The 13,942-nt window shown below is 38.5% G+C and overlaps 1 protein-coding gene across 3 annotated transcripts in view; it reads right to left on the reverse strand.

The window, feature by feature from the left end:
- Positions 1-13,942, reverse strand: part of myh7ba (myosin, heavy chain 7B, cardiac muscle, beta a) — a 46,281-nt gene that overhangs the window by 16,959 nt on the left and 15,380 nt on the right. For all 3 annotated transcript variants that reach the window (XM_036560231.1, XM_036560232.1, XM_036560233.1), the window contains 8 exons: positions 13,745-13,915; positions 8,519-8,698; positions 8,262-8,394; positions 8,033-8,109; positions 7,444-7,531; positions 6,483-6,600; positions 5,426-5,549; positions 5,157-5,293 (listed from right to left, as the gene is read on the reverse strand). In XM_036560231.1, the coding sequence (XP_036416124.1) occupies positions 5,157-5,293; positions 5,426-5,549; positions 6,483-6,600; positions 7,444-7,531; positions 8,033-8,109; positions 8,262-8,394; positions 8,519-8,698; positions 13,745-13,915 (1,028 nt within the window). The remainder of the gene's footprint in view (positions 1-5,156; positions 5,294-5,425; positions 5,550-6,482; positions 6,601-7,443; positions 7,532-8,032; positions 8,110-8,261; positions 8,395-8,518; positions 8,699-13,744; positions 13,916-13,942) is intronic.

The following is a 13,942-nucleotide window of genomic DNA, read 5'->3' on the forward strand; positions in this document are numbered from 1 at the left end:
CAAATCCAAAGTTATCTAGCAGTATATGATCATTGTAGTCTGCAACTACATATCCAAAGCAACATTTGAGAGCATGGAAACACTACTTTATGGGCATTAGGGATAACACCCTTGTAATAATGCAGAATGGCTCACCAGTGACATTCACTGCTCTAAAAGAAAATATGATAATCTTTCATCTGGGCAAACTTGTCAAAAACTTTTCTCTCAAAGTCCACCAATCCATTAATCAATTCAAGTGAAGCAGATAAAGTACGGCAGGCTAGATGAAGTATGTCAGCTTCTGACTTTCCCACTGCCACAAGGCTGAAGTTAGTTACTTATTTGCAGCTTCCCACTGCCTGGACAAGAGAACTGCGAAGAACAGCTTATCCACAAGAGTCTCTTTTCTTTTACTTTCTATAGTGAAAACAACTTTGAAACATTTCTTTGTGAAATTAGAGGTAACAGAAAAAATGTTTGTATATGCAGAGCTCTTTGGGACTAGTTCATAGTTCATGAATTGAGAGTATACTGTTTTTTGCTAATTTTCTTTATTATTTTATTATCATTTATCAACCTTACATGAATCATATGAACCATCTCATGTGCAGTGAAGAGCTGGGGTGAGAGTGCACAAAATGGCAAAGATGTCCATACTGTTGGCAGCTATGATATACAGACACCTTGGATGCACTCCCTGTTAGTATTTGTTACGGGTTGTACACACTGATTTCACACAGCTTATTTAACGCCTGTTATATGTTATAGGCTGATGCAACATAAAAAGACTTGTATCGGAAGTTGGTCAATATCTACTGTTAGATTTTTATACATTTCAAGGGTTTAATTTTGTAATAATTGTGTGTTAGTGAGATACGAATGCATGTCTTTAATCTATTACTTAAACAATGTTGAAAAAACATACATGCACAGCTCTGTGGGTCTAGGTCATAGTTCATGAATATACAGTATACGGTGTTTCACTCATTTTCTTTGTTATTTTATTACCATTTATGAATCATGCGATGTGCCAACGCATGTACAGCAAAGGGCAGTGGGAAAAAAAGGCCACAAAATGTTGTATGTTGCAAGTAATTTTTTTTAAAGGTAATAAATGAACAATTACTAGCATTGATTGGTGTTATCTTTCATCTGGCTTGTATGTTATTACATACTCCATACACTTTTGTAATGAAAAAACAAAAATGTCCCCAAAAAATGAGAAATTAACTTGCTTATATGTTGTAAAAAAATCATAGAAACCATTAAATTGTGGTGTCCAATAGTCAGTAATAGTGTTCTGTGTTTTCTTGATGGGTTGATATCACAGTGGAAAGGACTCTAATTGTTTAACATGTTCTGAGACTGATTCTAAATGAATTTAATGGTTTCCTAATGGGATCTAAAAGTGTCCTACAGGAAACCAGTGGTCTCTAATGGTAACCATTATGCCAATTCCCATTAGAAAGCAAAATATCCGGTTTTAACCCTAATGGTTCTGATGAAGGCAGCATGAACTGGCTGAGCTGTGATGTCAAAGCTGTTTTCATCATAGTGAAGCATAGAATCGATTAGATTGTAAAAATATAATGAATGTTAATGATGAAGTAAATTTTAAACATGTACAACACATTCTCAATTAATCTGAAAAAGCATTTCACCTTGAACCAAGCATGAAATGGTTCTATGTAGAACTCAATTCTAAATAGAACCATTTCCTTTACTGAAGAACCCTTGAAGAACCTTCATCCATCCTTTTAAAGAGTATATGGGTTCAAAACACCAGTAAAACAGGCCAACTGATATATACCAGCAAGCTAATAAACAAACATTTCACAACCTCAGTATTCTCTTTATCTGTCACAAAAACCACTTGAACGCGAATGATACATTTTGGTGCTAAAAAAAAAGCCATATTAAAATTCTCTCGTAAGGGCAGCAAAGTGACTGCAATTCTGAAATGAGCCACTAGAGGCGTACTTGTAAGGAACTGATCTGTCTCTGAAAAGTGAGAGTTTGAAAGTGCAGTATTGTGGGTCTGCAGCTGGATACATGCAGATACATGCTGGAGCTGCATAGCAACACCCATACCATAACGTCTCAATTGATTAGAGGATACCTATGGGGCTCCCCATGCTCATCAAACTAAAACTGCTGGGAGAAGTAGGTGATCTACTGCCATTTACATGACAGGTAAGGAAGATATTTGGGATGTATCGGACAGCCCTACCATTGTCATATGTAATAAACGTGCAACAGTTTAAGCTACTAAGAGAAAAAATATATATATTAGTTGTTGTGATGAATTATTGATCAGGTCGTGCACTACTCCACAGCGACATCTGGTGGGGCCAGGCCCCTATTGTAGAGACGGCACTCCTATTGAGAAAAGTTATACTAAATAAAATAAGCTCTGATAATATCTAGTATTTTGTTAATAAATTAACAAACAATTACGCAAGTATTGAGGATAAAACATAGATTGGGGCATGTATATCACCCTCAGTTACAAGGCATTGCAGAACATTCTCAAAACTAAAATTGCTAAATTAGTTACATAATTAACTGGCTAAACACTCTACCTTTAGCGTTGAATGAGCATGATTCTTACTAAAAATCCATAGAAGAAATCCTTACCCAGGTGAAAGGTGCCACTGAAGGCTGAACCTCAGATAATAGAGAAGAAGGGCTTTTCAAAGTGATCTTAGCTACTCCGACAGCAATTAAAACGGAAGGCCGAAAGGTGTGGATTCATCAGAACCATTGTTCCAAAGCACTTGAGCTGCTGAGATCAACAATTTGCCTGAGGAGCACCTCCAAACACTACAGACCAAGAACCACAGCTCAAACCTGACAGGAAGCACAGCCTTTACAAATTGACAGTGATGAATTTGATTAAAACATGGATGACTGAACTGAAAAGGTATGAGCACATAGTTACAACTTGTCTGATAATGTTCCTAGCCATACTATTCACCACTGTCCTGCTAGGACTGACTGTGTGCATGCTGTATACAAGATACAGCCACACAGCTGAGACTTTTCACCTACAAAACAGCACACGGGCAATCAGTCAGAGCCAAACCCTCTATGGGCGAATGAAAAGAGCTGAACCAGTACTGAAACACCAGTTGTTTGAGCTATTGTACAGGTAATAACTGTCATATCTTTCTGGGAGAAGCCCACAGCTTTGTTTACTGGATAGTTTGAACCCAAGAATTGTTAGAAACAAGGGTTTGGATAACTGTACAGCCATGAGTAAACCTATCACTGCCCTACCACTTATTATCAAAGACAGTGGTTTTCTTTTTTGTTTTTGTAAAAATGAAAATAATTAGGCAACTAGTATTGCAACCAGACGTTACCAGAAGTTAAATGCCATCATTTAGATAAGCAATAAGTGAAATGTCACCTTTGATATGGATTTTACTGGAGGATCAAATCCTGTGCCAGACATATTCGGGGTTTGTAAAGAACGGAGGGAGTTGATACAGTTCCTCTGTTGGGTAGGTTGTTGTGCTCCTGTCACATTTAGCTCTTTTATTCACACGGGGAGAAATAGCAACAAGGCTGAGAGAGCAATCACTTTTGACTTCTGTCAACTGTTTCTGTTTACTCTTATTACATCAATTATTGCCTTATCATTTATCACTTGTCATATATGATGCATTTATTATTTATTAACATATATTATTTGGTATGTACTCTCCATTACGCCTTACATTTTATTTTTTTCAACAGTTTTGTCTTTTGGTGCCAATACTGTGTTTTACAATCTTTGCTATAATACACTCTCAGAAAAAAGGTACAAAATTGTCACTGGGGCAGTACCCCTTTTGTCACTGGGGTGGTACCCTCAATGGTACATCTCAGTACCTTTAGTCAGGGAACATAATTGTACCATAATCCATTGAAATTATATTTTCTAAGTTGTGTTGACTCCACACACCCCATCTCATCTCCAGGCTTTTTATTTTATTGTTCTGTTTTAAAACATAAGGTTATGAAAAGATACAAATGTATACTTCTCATCTGAAAAAAAAAAAATTTAAGGTCCACAATTGGACCATAAAACTACTGTTGTACCTTTGAGGGTACATTTACATTGTTTGTACCTTGATGAACGAAAAACGTACCTGCATAGAACAGTGTACATTTGCCATCAAAAGTCTTGATTATTGTTCTTTAAAACTCTGGCTTGCTTTTAGGTGGCTATTGACATCCAAGGAGTTGGGTTCAAGACACCAGTTTGCCTATTTTGGGCCGAGACTTGGGACAGAAAAGGTCCAACACTGACTTAATGGTTTTTAGGTACACCTTGTATGCGGGTATTTATTGCTTGCATAGTTGGCCTGATAGCTTTTATAACCAGTAAAGTCCAAATTAGCTGTGCCAACTGCTGCTATTTTATCCTGCCCTGTTGTATATAAAGCTCACCAGACTGTTAATTGGACTACTAAATTTGTAGGAAGTCTGGCAGTTTAATTGTCACTACCAGTGAATTTCCAGTATGCAAATTATTGATCACCTGTATTAGTAGGGAATAGTTGATGGATTTTACTTTTGATTTCTTTTTACTTTACACTTTAATATTTACAGTGCATTATTCAATATTTACTCATCACTAATGGTTTGAACATTATTGGTCAATAAGTCATCAAGTATAACCACATTAATCAATCATAGAGTGCGTTACATAAGGTTACACAAGGGGGGAAATGATGGAATAAAATGAAAATTTCTAACATAATAACCAAACATGACGATTAAAGAGAACATCATTAATAAAAGGTATATACATAGGGCATTGGAAAGTATACATAAGACAATGGCGCAGAAAAAAAAATTATAAATCTAACCTGATTCTGCATACAAATACAGTACAACAAAACATGAAGCAAAATAAAATAGATCACATGATAACAACAGTAGCTACATGTGGCCCAACGTTAGCACAAGAACGATGAGCTAGCTAAGCACTGTACTAGAATAACAATTGCCTTATTTTAAACTGCCATATTTGCACTGTAAATGACATCCCTGTTTGTTTTTCATGACACTGTCTATATATTTCTTCCTCTAGTGAGTACAGTGTTTGAACATGTTCATTTGTTCACAGCTTGTTTTAAAGTATTACTCACAAGGTGTATTGTGTATCTATTTAAACTACTTACTTCCTTTCCATCATCTTCTGGAGCTCCATCCTCATAATTTTCCCTCGGCTGACGGCCTGCAACAGCGTAAGAATTTTCGCCAGCCGTTCGTCCCTCATCTCCTCCAGCTGCCCCAGAAGTCCTGCCTTAAAGAACACCTGCACAGGTATGCACACAGCAGAACTGCTATTGTATTGAATTCTCTCACAGGATTCTTTAGAATGCACTGTGTATTAATTCTTGTGTGGTCAATATAGCTATATATGAACAAGGCTGCGGGGCTGATTTACCTTTGTGTGTCCAAATTTGTACTGGTTGTGGTCGATGTCCAGCGAAGCTAACAGCTTTTCAGCTGCTTTCCTGCTGTCTACAAACTTATCATCGGGGATAGCGTGTGGGTTCAGAATACGGTACCTGTTCAATAGGTTGAATTAATGTTACTGTATTTTTTGCATTTATACTGTTATGTACAGATGGGTGACAAATTAAAGGAAAAACCTAAATAAATGAGTGGAGAAACATAATGAGTACAGATGGATTAGTGAAGGTGTACTACATGATAAAATGAAGCAGTTAACATCCTACTATGCACTGTGACATGTCAATGTCACATGCAGAATGCCATCAGGCCTGGTCAGTAAAAACAATCTGTCGTCAACAAAGGTAGAGAAATCATAATAAGGCTTCAGTGCATAAACCCTATTACAAAGATGAAGGGTCTACATAAATGTAAAAAAGACATGGTCAGTTGAGTCATCCTTCACCCTCATCGATCATAATTTCCACAAGTGGGCAAGTGCATGTGTGACATACCCCAAGAGAACAGTAAAAACCTGAAGGCCTGACCCCTACAGGGAGCTTTTACTGGCTTTTACTGGCATTGTTTCAACCCCTTAGACAGAGGGGTTATTCTGACTGATCACCTTTTTCCTACAATGAAACACTTCTGTCCTGATGGAATTGGTCTCTTTTAGGATGGCAATGCTCCCCATCTACAGGGCATGAGGGGTCACTGAATGGTTTAATGAGTATGAAAATAATGTAAATTATATGCTATGGCTTTTGCAGTCACCAGAGCTCATCACATTTGAACACCTATAGGAGATTTTGGACAGACATGTTAGACAGCACTCTCCACCACCACCATCAAACACCAAGGAAACTGATGATTTTGAGGGAATATTTTTTGAAGAATGGTGTTCCATGCCTCCAGTGGCTTGCAAGATCTATGCCAAGGCGCATTGAAGCTGTTCTGGTGGCTCATGGTGACGCAACACTTTCCTAAAACTCTTTATGTTGGTTTTTCCTTTGTCACCCTTCTGTTGTGGAGTCTGTAGCTGTCCTAACCGTTGTTTAAAGTCTGCATATAAGATGCGGTTGGGAAATCCTTTCCTGCAGATTCGGATTCCCTCCAGCACTCCGTTACAGCGCAGTTGATGAAGAACCAAAAACGCATCCATTATTCCTGCAGAGAAAACAATCCTTCATGTCATCATCATCAAATGTGGTGCACTATTGTTAATGAAAATCATTATTTAACAGTTGCTAATTAGATATTTTATTGTGTATATAATAATTAATGTATTCAGTAATTAAAATACAGGCTAGATTAAAATAAATCCCAAATTTTCATACAGATTGTACTGCTGTGTTTGATAACCTTGAATTTGTGAAGTGAGTTTGCCAGCTAGCTAATTAGTCAGCTAATGCATAAAATATTACTACCAACTGACTAGTTAGCTACCAAGCAAGCTAACATGCAAGTATTAGCAGGAGATGTAGCTGATAACCTTAATATTTTTGTTTTTACTTCTGAGCTTATAAAGACAATAAATTATTATTATTCAAAATTAAGTAATTGTTCTGTTGGGTTATTCCTGTGTTTTCTTTGTGTGTGTGTGTGTGTGTGTGTGTGTGTGTGTGTGTGTGTGTGTGTGTGTGTGTGTGTGTGTGTGTGTTTTTTTTGTTTCATAACAGAACTACTAAAGAACCATCTAAATCTGGAGAACTTTATGCTTTTGTTTCTTGGAGAAACAGTTAGGGATCCATAATTAACTCTGAAATGTTAAGCCTTGGCTTGTTAAATGAAGGGCTCCACTGAATGGACCTTTAGAGATTTAGGGAACTCATTTTGGTTTCACTTAATAGCTTTGTTTTTAATAAAGTGTGAAGGCAATTCAATAGCTTGTGCCTTGCAAACCCCATATTTACATAGCTCTCCATAACCTTTTGAGGCTGTGTGTGTGTACATGGTACTTTTGTCTTGTTACGAATGATGCAGGGTGTGTATGTGTGTATGTGTCTGTACCTGGTGTTTTTGTCTCGTTTGGAATAATGCAGCGGACAAAGTGTGGCTGAGTGCTGCGCAGGTTCGTCATCAACTTATTAAGATTCTCCTGCAGTCAGAGTGGACATGGGTCAAAAAAACTTGCAGTTACAGTTACAGTCTATATACAACTTGCTGGGTATATGTAGTTTATTTAAAGAATGAATAGCTGTGCCTGTGTACATTACAAGCACACACAGGCAAAACTTCAAACAGCTGTAGATACAAAATGGGTTTTTATTTTTTTAAATAGTTTTTTTTTACATAAAAGTTATCTCTGTAATAACTCAGGTAGACTTACCTGGCCAAGGGGGAAAATACTCCAGTGGCACAGAAAAGTAAAGCCAGCACAGACTTAAAGTGATGTTCATGTGTTCACTGCTCTAAACATCACTGCAAGTCTTAACTGCCTCTGCCTCCATACTGCTGCAGCGTAATGATGCTGAACACACTGCACTTGTGTTCTAAAACTTTCTCTCAGTTCTGTTCTTAATTTGAGGTGTGTCATTGAACCTAGAGGCCAGTTAACAAGATAGGATGGGTAAAAACAACAGGCTTTGTGCCAACTCACCTTGTGCAGCTGTGAAACCGTCTGAAATGATGCAGCCTTTTTCCTCTTCTCTTTACCTCCTGCTTTGGGGTCAGAGGCTAAAAAGTGAGATTGAGTTGTAAATTTGTGCAGATTATGGTGACAACAGGCAGTTTTTTGGATGGTAATAACAGACAGTTAATTGGAATAGCATACACACATAAACAATAATAATGAAAAAATCTCCACATGCACAACTATATTGAGTGACCTGTGTCTGAGCTGATGTAATTTTCATAGAGACTTGCTAGCAGCTTGTTGGAGGATTTTTGGAAGCAGCCCACAACTGTTTCATTCAGAGGGTCCTTGTTTTTGTCCAGCCATCCAAAGATATTATACGGTACCTATATATTTAACAAAAAAGAAAAAAGAAAATAAAACAACAAAAAATATGACAGGAAGAATTTAAAAGTCCTTTTGAATTTAAGTTGAACTCCACCTGTAGGTGTTTTATTTGCACACACTCACCACTCCAGCATAGTGCACAAGTTCAAAATGAGCCTCATACTTCCTTTTCTTGTCAGGTCGGGGCTTTTGGAAGTTTGGAGATTTGCCAAGGTGATTATCATACAGCTTGGCCTTGAAGCTATTGTCGGTGGCCTTGGGGAACATGCACTCCTCTTCAAGGATGGACATGATACCCAGAGGCTAAAAGAGAGAATAGAATAGAACAAATGTGAATTGATTAAATTCATTTTTTTTTTGTTTACAAATTTTTTACCCTCATCAACATTGCATACAAAAACTTCAGAAGACGAAGTTTCACTGGACACTGTAGATTAAAAATGGTTATATCTCAACTGTAGACAACCCCTGGTTGCTATACCATTCCAATGAAAAGTTGGTAAGTTTCATCAAACTCTATCAAATGTGAATTAAGTTCTGAAATGTAAACATTCCAGTAAAGCCCTGAGGTCTTCCCAGTAGGCAAAGAATCACTTTAATAATGTCCTTGTTCTTTCGGCAGACCAAGTGGGCCTACTGCTAATGACAGTTTAGATTTGATTTACAAGTACATCATGATATCCCATTGGAAAAACCCAGCAAAGACCAATATTTTTGGTAGCTGGTTTCAGGTGGTCTAAGCTTGTCTTTGGTTGTCATTGGCAGGAGTCTACCTGGTTTCTCAAACCAGGTAGAATCTTGCTACTGACATGGTGAATGGTGGTTGACCAGTGGACTAAGTGAAAACATACACTATGGCACATTTTAAGCGTTACATGTGGACAGTCCCTCCATATTCACACAAATACAGAGAGCTTACAGGGTCCTCTTAGTTAAGCTTAAAACTGAAGCATTTGCTGTAAAACTAGAATGCCATTAGAAAATCTTACGAGCTTCAAATGTGTGTATTTGAGCTAGAAATTCCCAGAGAAGTATTAAACCCAGTGTCGGAAATGCAGTCACTGCTTGTAATGTTTGCATGTGTAGCCCTGATATATACTAGTGATGCTTTTGTGGTTGCTTGCATGCTAATGGTGCATAAGAATTGGATTTTAACCTCGATGGTATGGTACCTAGAAGGTTCAGGGGCAGCGGGCTGGGGGCAGTTCTGATAGCTGCAGTAGAGTATGTAAAGTTCACATTTAAGTTCACCGGTAAACGCTATAAAAACCTATTACACACGCCTCTTTGGTCACCCGTTTGCACATAGAGTGTAAAGAACAGAGCATGGTGTCAGGAAAAAGGAGATACACATGATAATGGACATTGCTGGAGTGTTGCTGCCTCGAATTTATTGAGACACCTATAACTTGCCTGACACATGGCGCAAGTTTAAGCAACATGCCGAGCTCATGTTTGCCAGTCCCTTGAAGAAAACTAGTAAAGAAGAACAATGCAACTATCTACTCCTGTGTATAGTAGAAAAGGGCAGAGATATTTTTTTTACCCATGGACTCTCACTGCAGAAGAAGCTAAGGTGCTGAAAACGTACTTTGACCTCATCAAAGAATATGTAATGCCCAAAGCAAATGCTATTTTTGCTAGATATAAGTTTCACAAAAAGGTCCAAGGCGCTAGCGAAACTTTTGAGCGTTTTGTGAGCTAAAATTGCCTGTGCAGGACTGTGCCTATGTGAGCAGTGATGAAATGGTCAGAGACCGCATCGTGTTCGGCATACATTCCCCACGTGAGGGAGAAACTTCTAAGTGTTGGCTCCGAGCTAACATTAGAAAAAGCTGTTAACATTGCAAGATGACATGAATTAGCACAGGCTCAGCTAAAGACCATTGCTAGCAGTGCACGCAGTTTCCACGCAGCACACAAAGCATGCAAATGTGCAGAGAACACGATTCAGCAAAGGCAAGATTAGCCACAAGCATCACAAATCGGATGCAAGGAGAGAATTTTCGAAAACGTGCAGGTTTTGTGGCAGTGATAGACATGACTCCAATGAAAGCTGCCCAGCTAAAGGCAAGTCGTGTGCCAAGTGTGGAAAAATGAAACACTATGCAAAGGCTTGTTGATCCAGTAGCCAGAAGTCTGTCTATGCAGTGAGTGGTGCCAAAACACCACTCAAGGAAGAGCCACATGATGAGCTGTTTACTGACACAGATTCTCAGAAACCACAAATAGCCAACACAGAGCAAGTGTTTGTAGACGTACTGGTTGGAAATCATGGCACTGAGATAAAAGTCAAACTGGATACAGGCATGCAGGTGAATGTCATTCCAGTCCACAAGTATAGTAGCCTAAAGAACGAATGCACACTTAAACCTACCTCTCACTGCCTAACTGGCTATGGAGGATAGCATCTTAATGTAAAAGGCACATGTTCACTTAGGTGCAAATACAAAAAGAACGAAATGCTTTGCATGCATGGAATTTTACATTGTTGACACTCAGGCCCCACAGTGTTAGATCAAAAAGTATGCCTGGACTTAGACTTAATTAAACTAGAGCTATCAGTGACTAAGCTATCAGTGACTAAGAAGCAGCACCTAACAAGCTCATCGGGGAAGTTTGCTGATGTTTTCAATGGTATTGGGCTATTCCCAGGTGAATGCTGAATTCATCTTAAACCTGTAGTTTACCCACCAAGGGGGAACACCTCTTGCCCTACATGGTAGGCTAAAAGCAGAGCTCGATAGCATGGAAAACAATGCATCATAGTCAGAGTGACAGAGCCAAAGACTGGCTCAATGCTCTTGTTGTAGTTGAAAAGCCACACGAAGACAAACTCAGAGTATGTCTTGAGCTGAGGGACCTCAACAAAGCAATAAAACGCCCACACTACTCTATGCCAGTGCTAGATGATATCAGTCAAGCTTGCAGGAGCACGTTACTTTAGCATTCTGGATGCTAGGTCAGGGTATTGGGCCATTAAACTCATTAAAGAGGCGTCATATCTGACAACTAACAATACAGTGTTCGGCTGCTACAGATTTGTCGTTTGCCCTTTGGCCTCATCTCTGCCCAAGATGAGTTCCAGCCTAAAATTGAAGAGACTTATGAAGGACTTGGTGGTATCGTGGCGATTGTAGATGACATTCTAATCTATGGCAGCACAAAAAAGAAGCGTGATGTCCGTCTCTGTGCAATGCTGCAGAGATCATGTGAGATAGGTGTTCGGCTCAACTCTGAAAAGAGCATCATAGGTGCCCCTGAAGTGTGGTACTTAAGTCATTGTCTTACAGCAGATGGGGTCAAGCCAGACACAGACAAGGTGTCTGCTGTAAAGCAAATGGAGTCACCCCGAAATAAAGTGCTGGGCATGGTTAACTATCTAGCTGGGTTTGCACCATGCCTCTCTAATGGAAATACACCTTTGCGACACCTATTAAAGCAATTCAGAGAATTCGTCTGGGATGCACAGCATGAAACAGCCTTACAGACGATTAAGGACCTAATCACCACCTTCTGCAAGAAGGATGGCCCATTAGCTATGTATCCGGATCACTGACAGAGAGCAAGACCAACTACGCCCAAATTGAGAAGGAGCTGTATGCAATACTATTCGGGTGTAAGCGATTTCATTAGTATATATATATATATATATATATATACGGTCGCAAGATGATCATAGAAACCAATCATAAGCCACTTGAGTCCATCATGGCAAAACCTCTCGCTGCAGCACCACCTAGACTTCAAGGAATGATTCTTCAGCTCCAGAAGCATGACTTCACAATCATTCACTGACCAGGCAGAGACATCCCTGTTGCTGATACACTTTCGAGGGAATGCCTTTCCTGACATGATGATAACCTCAGTAAAGGTATGGAAATGCAGGTGCACACAGTATACAGCAGCTTACCAGTGAGTGATGAAAAAACAGTATTATGACCGGTCAGTGCAACCGATACCATTCTATTTATTGCACCAGATCAGGACTAGAAGTTAAATGCAGAATTGTTCTTGACCTGTGAATTCGACAAGGGTGTAGGTGGATCGCTGCCCTTATGAGACAGAAAAATATACACATATATATATATATATATATATATATATATATATATATATATATATATATATATATATATATATATACACACTGCCAAATATAAGACTAATGTGTGTGTATATATATATATACATACATACACACACACACACACATTAGTCTTATATTTGGCAGTATGCTTACTGTGAGCAGTTCAGTTAATTATTCAGCTTCTAGTTTAAAGTAAATTGTTGTATCTTTACACTAAGTAAAGCATATTTTTCTGTCAGTGCTTAAACTTCTTACTTGTGAACAACCCTACATAGCTATAGTGAGAAAGATGCACTTACAAGATATACTTAAGTTTTTTGTTTGTGCATTTGCTTAGAAGAAAGAGGATGAAATGTTTGCATGTGTAGCACTGATATATACTAGTAATGCGTCTGTGGTTGCTTGGACGCCAATGCCCCATAAGGATAGCATGTTAATCTCGATGGTATGGTACCCAGACGGCAGCGGGCTGGGGGTTTTCTGATAGTTGCGGTAGATTATGTAAGGTTCACATTTAAGTTCACCAGTAAACACTATAAAAACCTGTTACACATGCCTCTGTGGTCATCATTTTGCACATAGAGTGTGAGCAAAGAACAGGACACTGCTAGCATGGTGCTAAGATAACATTAAGTATCTTATACAGGTGTTAGCAAAGAATAGGATATAACGGAGCTATCACTAGCAAAAGCTACTAATGAAGTGAAAGCAAAATCATCAAATAATGCACACTGACTCTTTAAGGCTAACACAAAAATGGTTATTTCTGCCATTTTATCTACTGCTTTCCTTAAGTAACAGGATTATGTAAATGCTGCTGTTACATTTATTTGGTACATAAAGAACATGTTTTAGCAAGCAAAAAATGATCAAGATCTCTCAAACTACAGGTTTGTTGGGTTCATGTGGTTAAACAAATTATATGAAATACATACATCAAATATTACGCTCTTTGTCTGGGCAGTAAGCATTTATTTGTTTAAATAAACAACCACAAACATTAGAACTTACACAAAGAAACAAGTTATTGCGATTTTGTCTGTCAGTGTGTTAGCTTATCCATTTCCAAACCTCTCCTTGAGTAAGCCAAGGATTTACATTTCCCATCCAATTCCTGGTTTGGTAATAAATTAAGTCAGGTGTGCTAGTGATTAAATTTCACAAATCCTCAAAAATGTGTGAATCTGTGATGACTACAATTTTTTTTTCACTTTGATTTAGTGTAAACTCTGTATTGAAATAGACTGTGCTCTTCTTACCTTCTCAATTAGATCAATGCAAGCTTGCAGGTCAAGTCCAAAGTCGATGAAGGTCCACTCAATGCCTTCCCGTTTATACTCTTCCTGCTCCAGAATAAACATGTGGTGGTTGAAAAACTGTTGCAGTTTTTCATTGGTGAAGTTGATGCACAACTGCTCAAAGCTGTTGAGCTGTGGATGGGACATACACACACACAC

Source organism: Colossoma macropomum, unplaced genomic scaffold, assembly GCF_904425465.1.
Source record: "Colossoma macropomum unplaced genomic scaffold, Colossoma_macropomum, whole genome shotgun sequence".
In the NCBI taxonomy this organism is placed as follows: domain Eukaryota; kingdom Metazoa; phylum Chordata; class Actinopteri; order Characiformes; family Serrasalmidae; genus Colossoma; species Colossoma macropomum.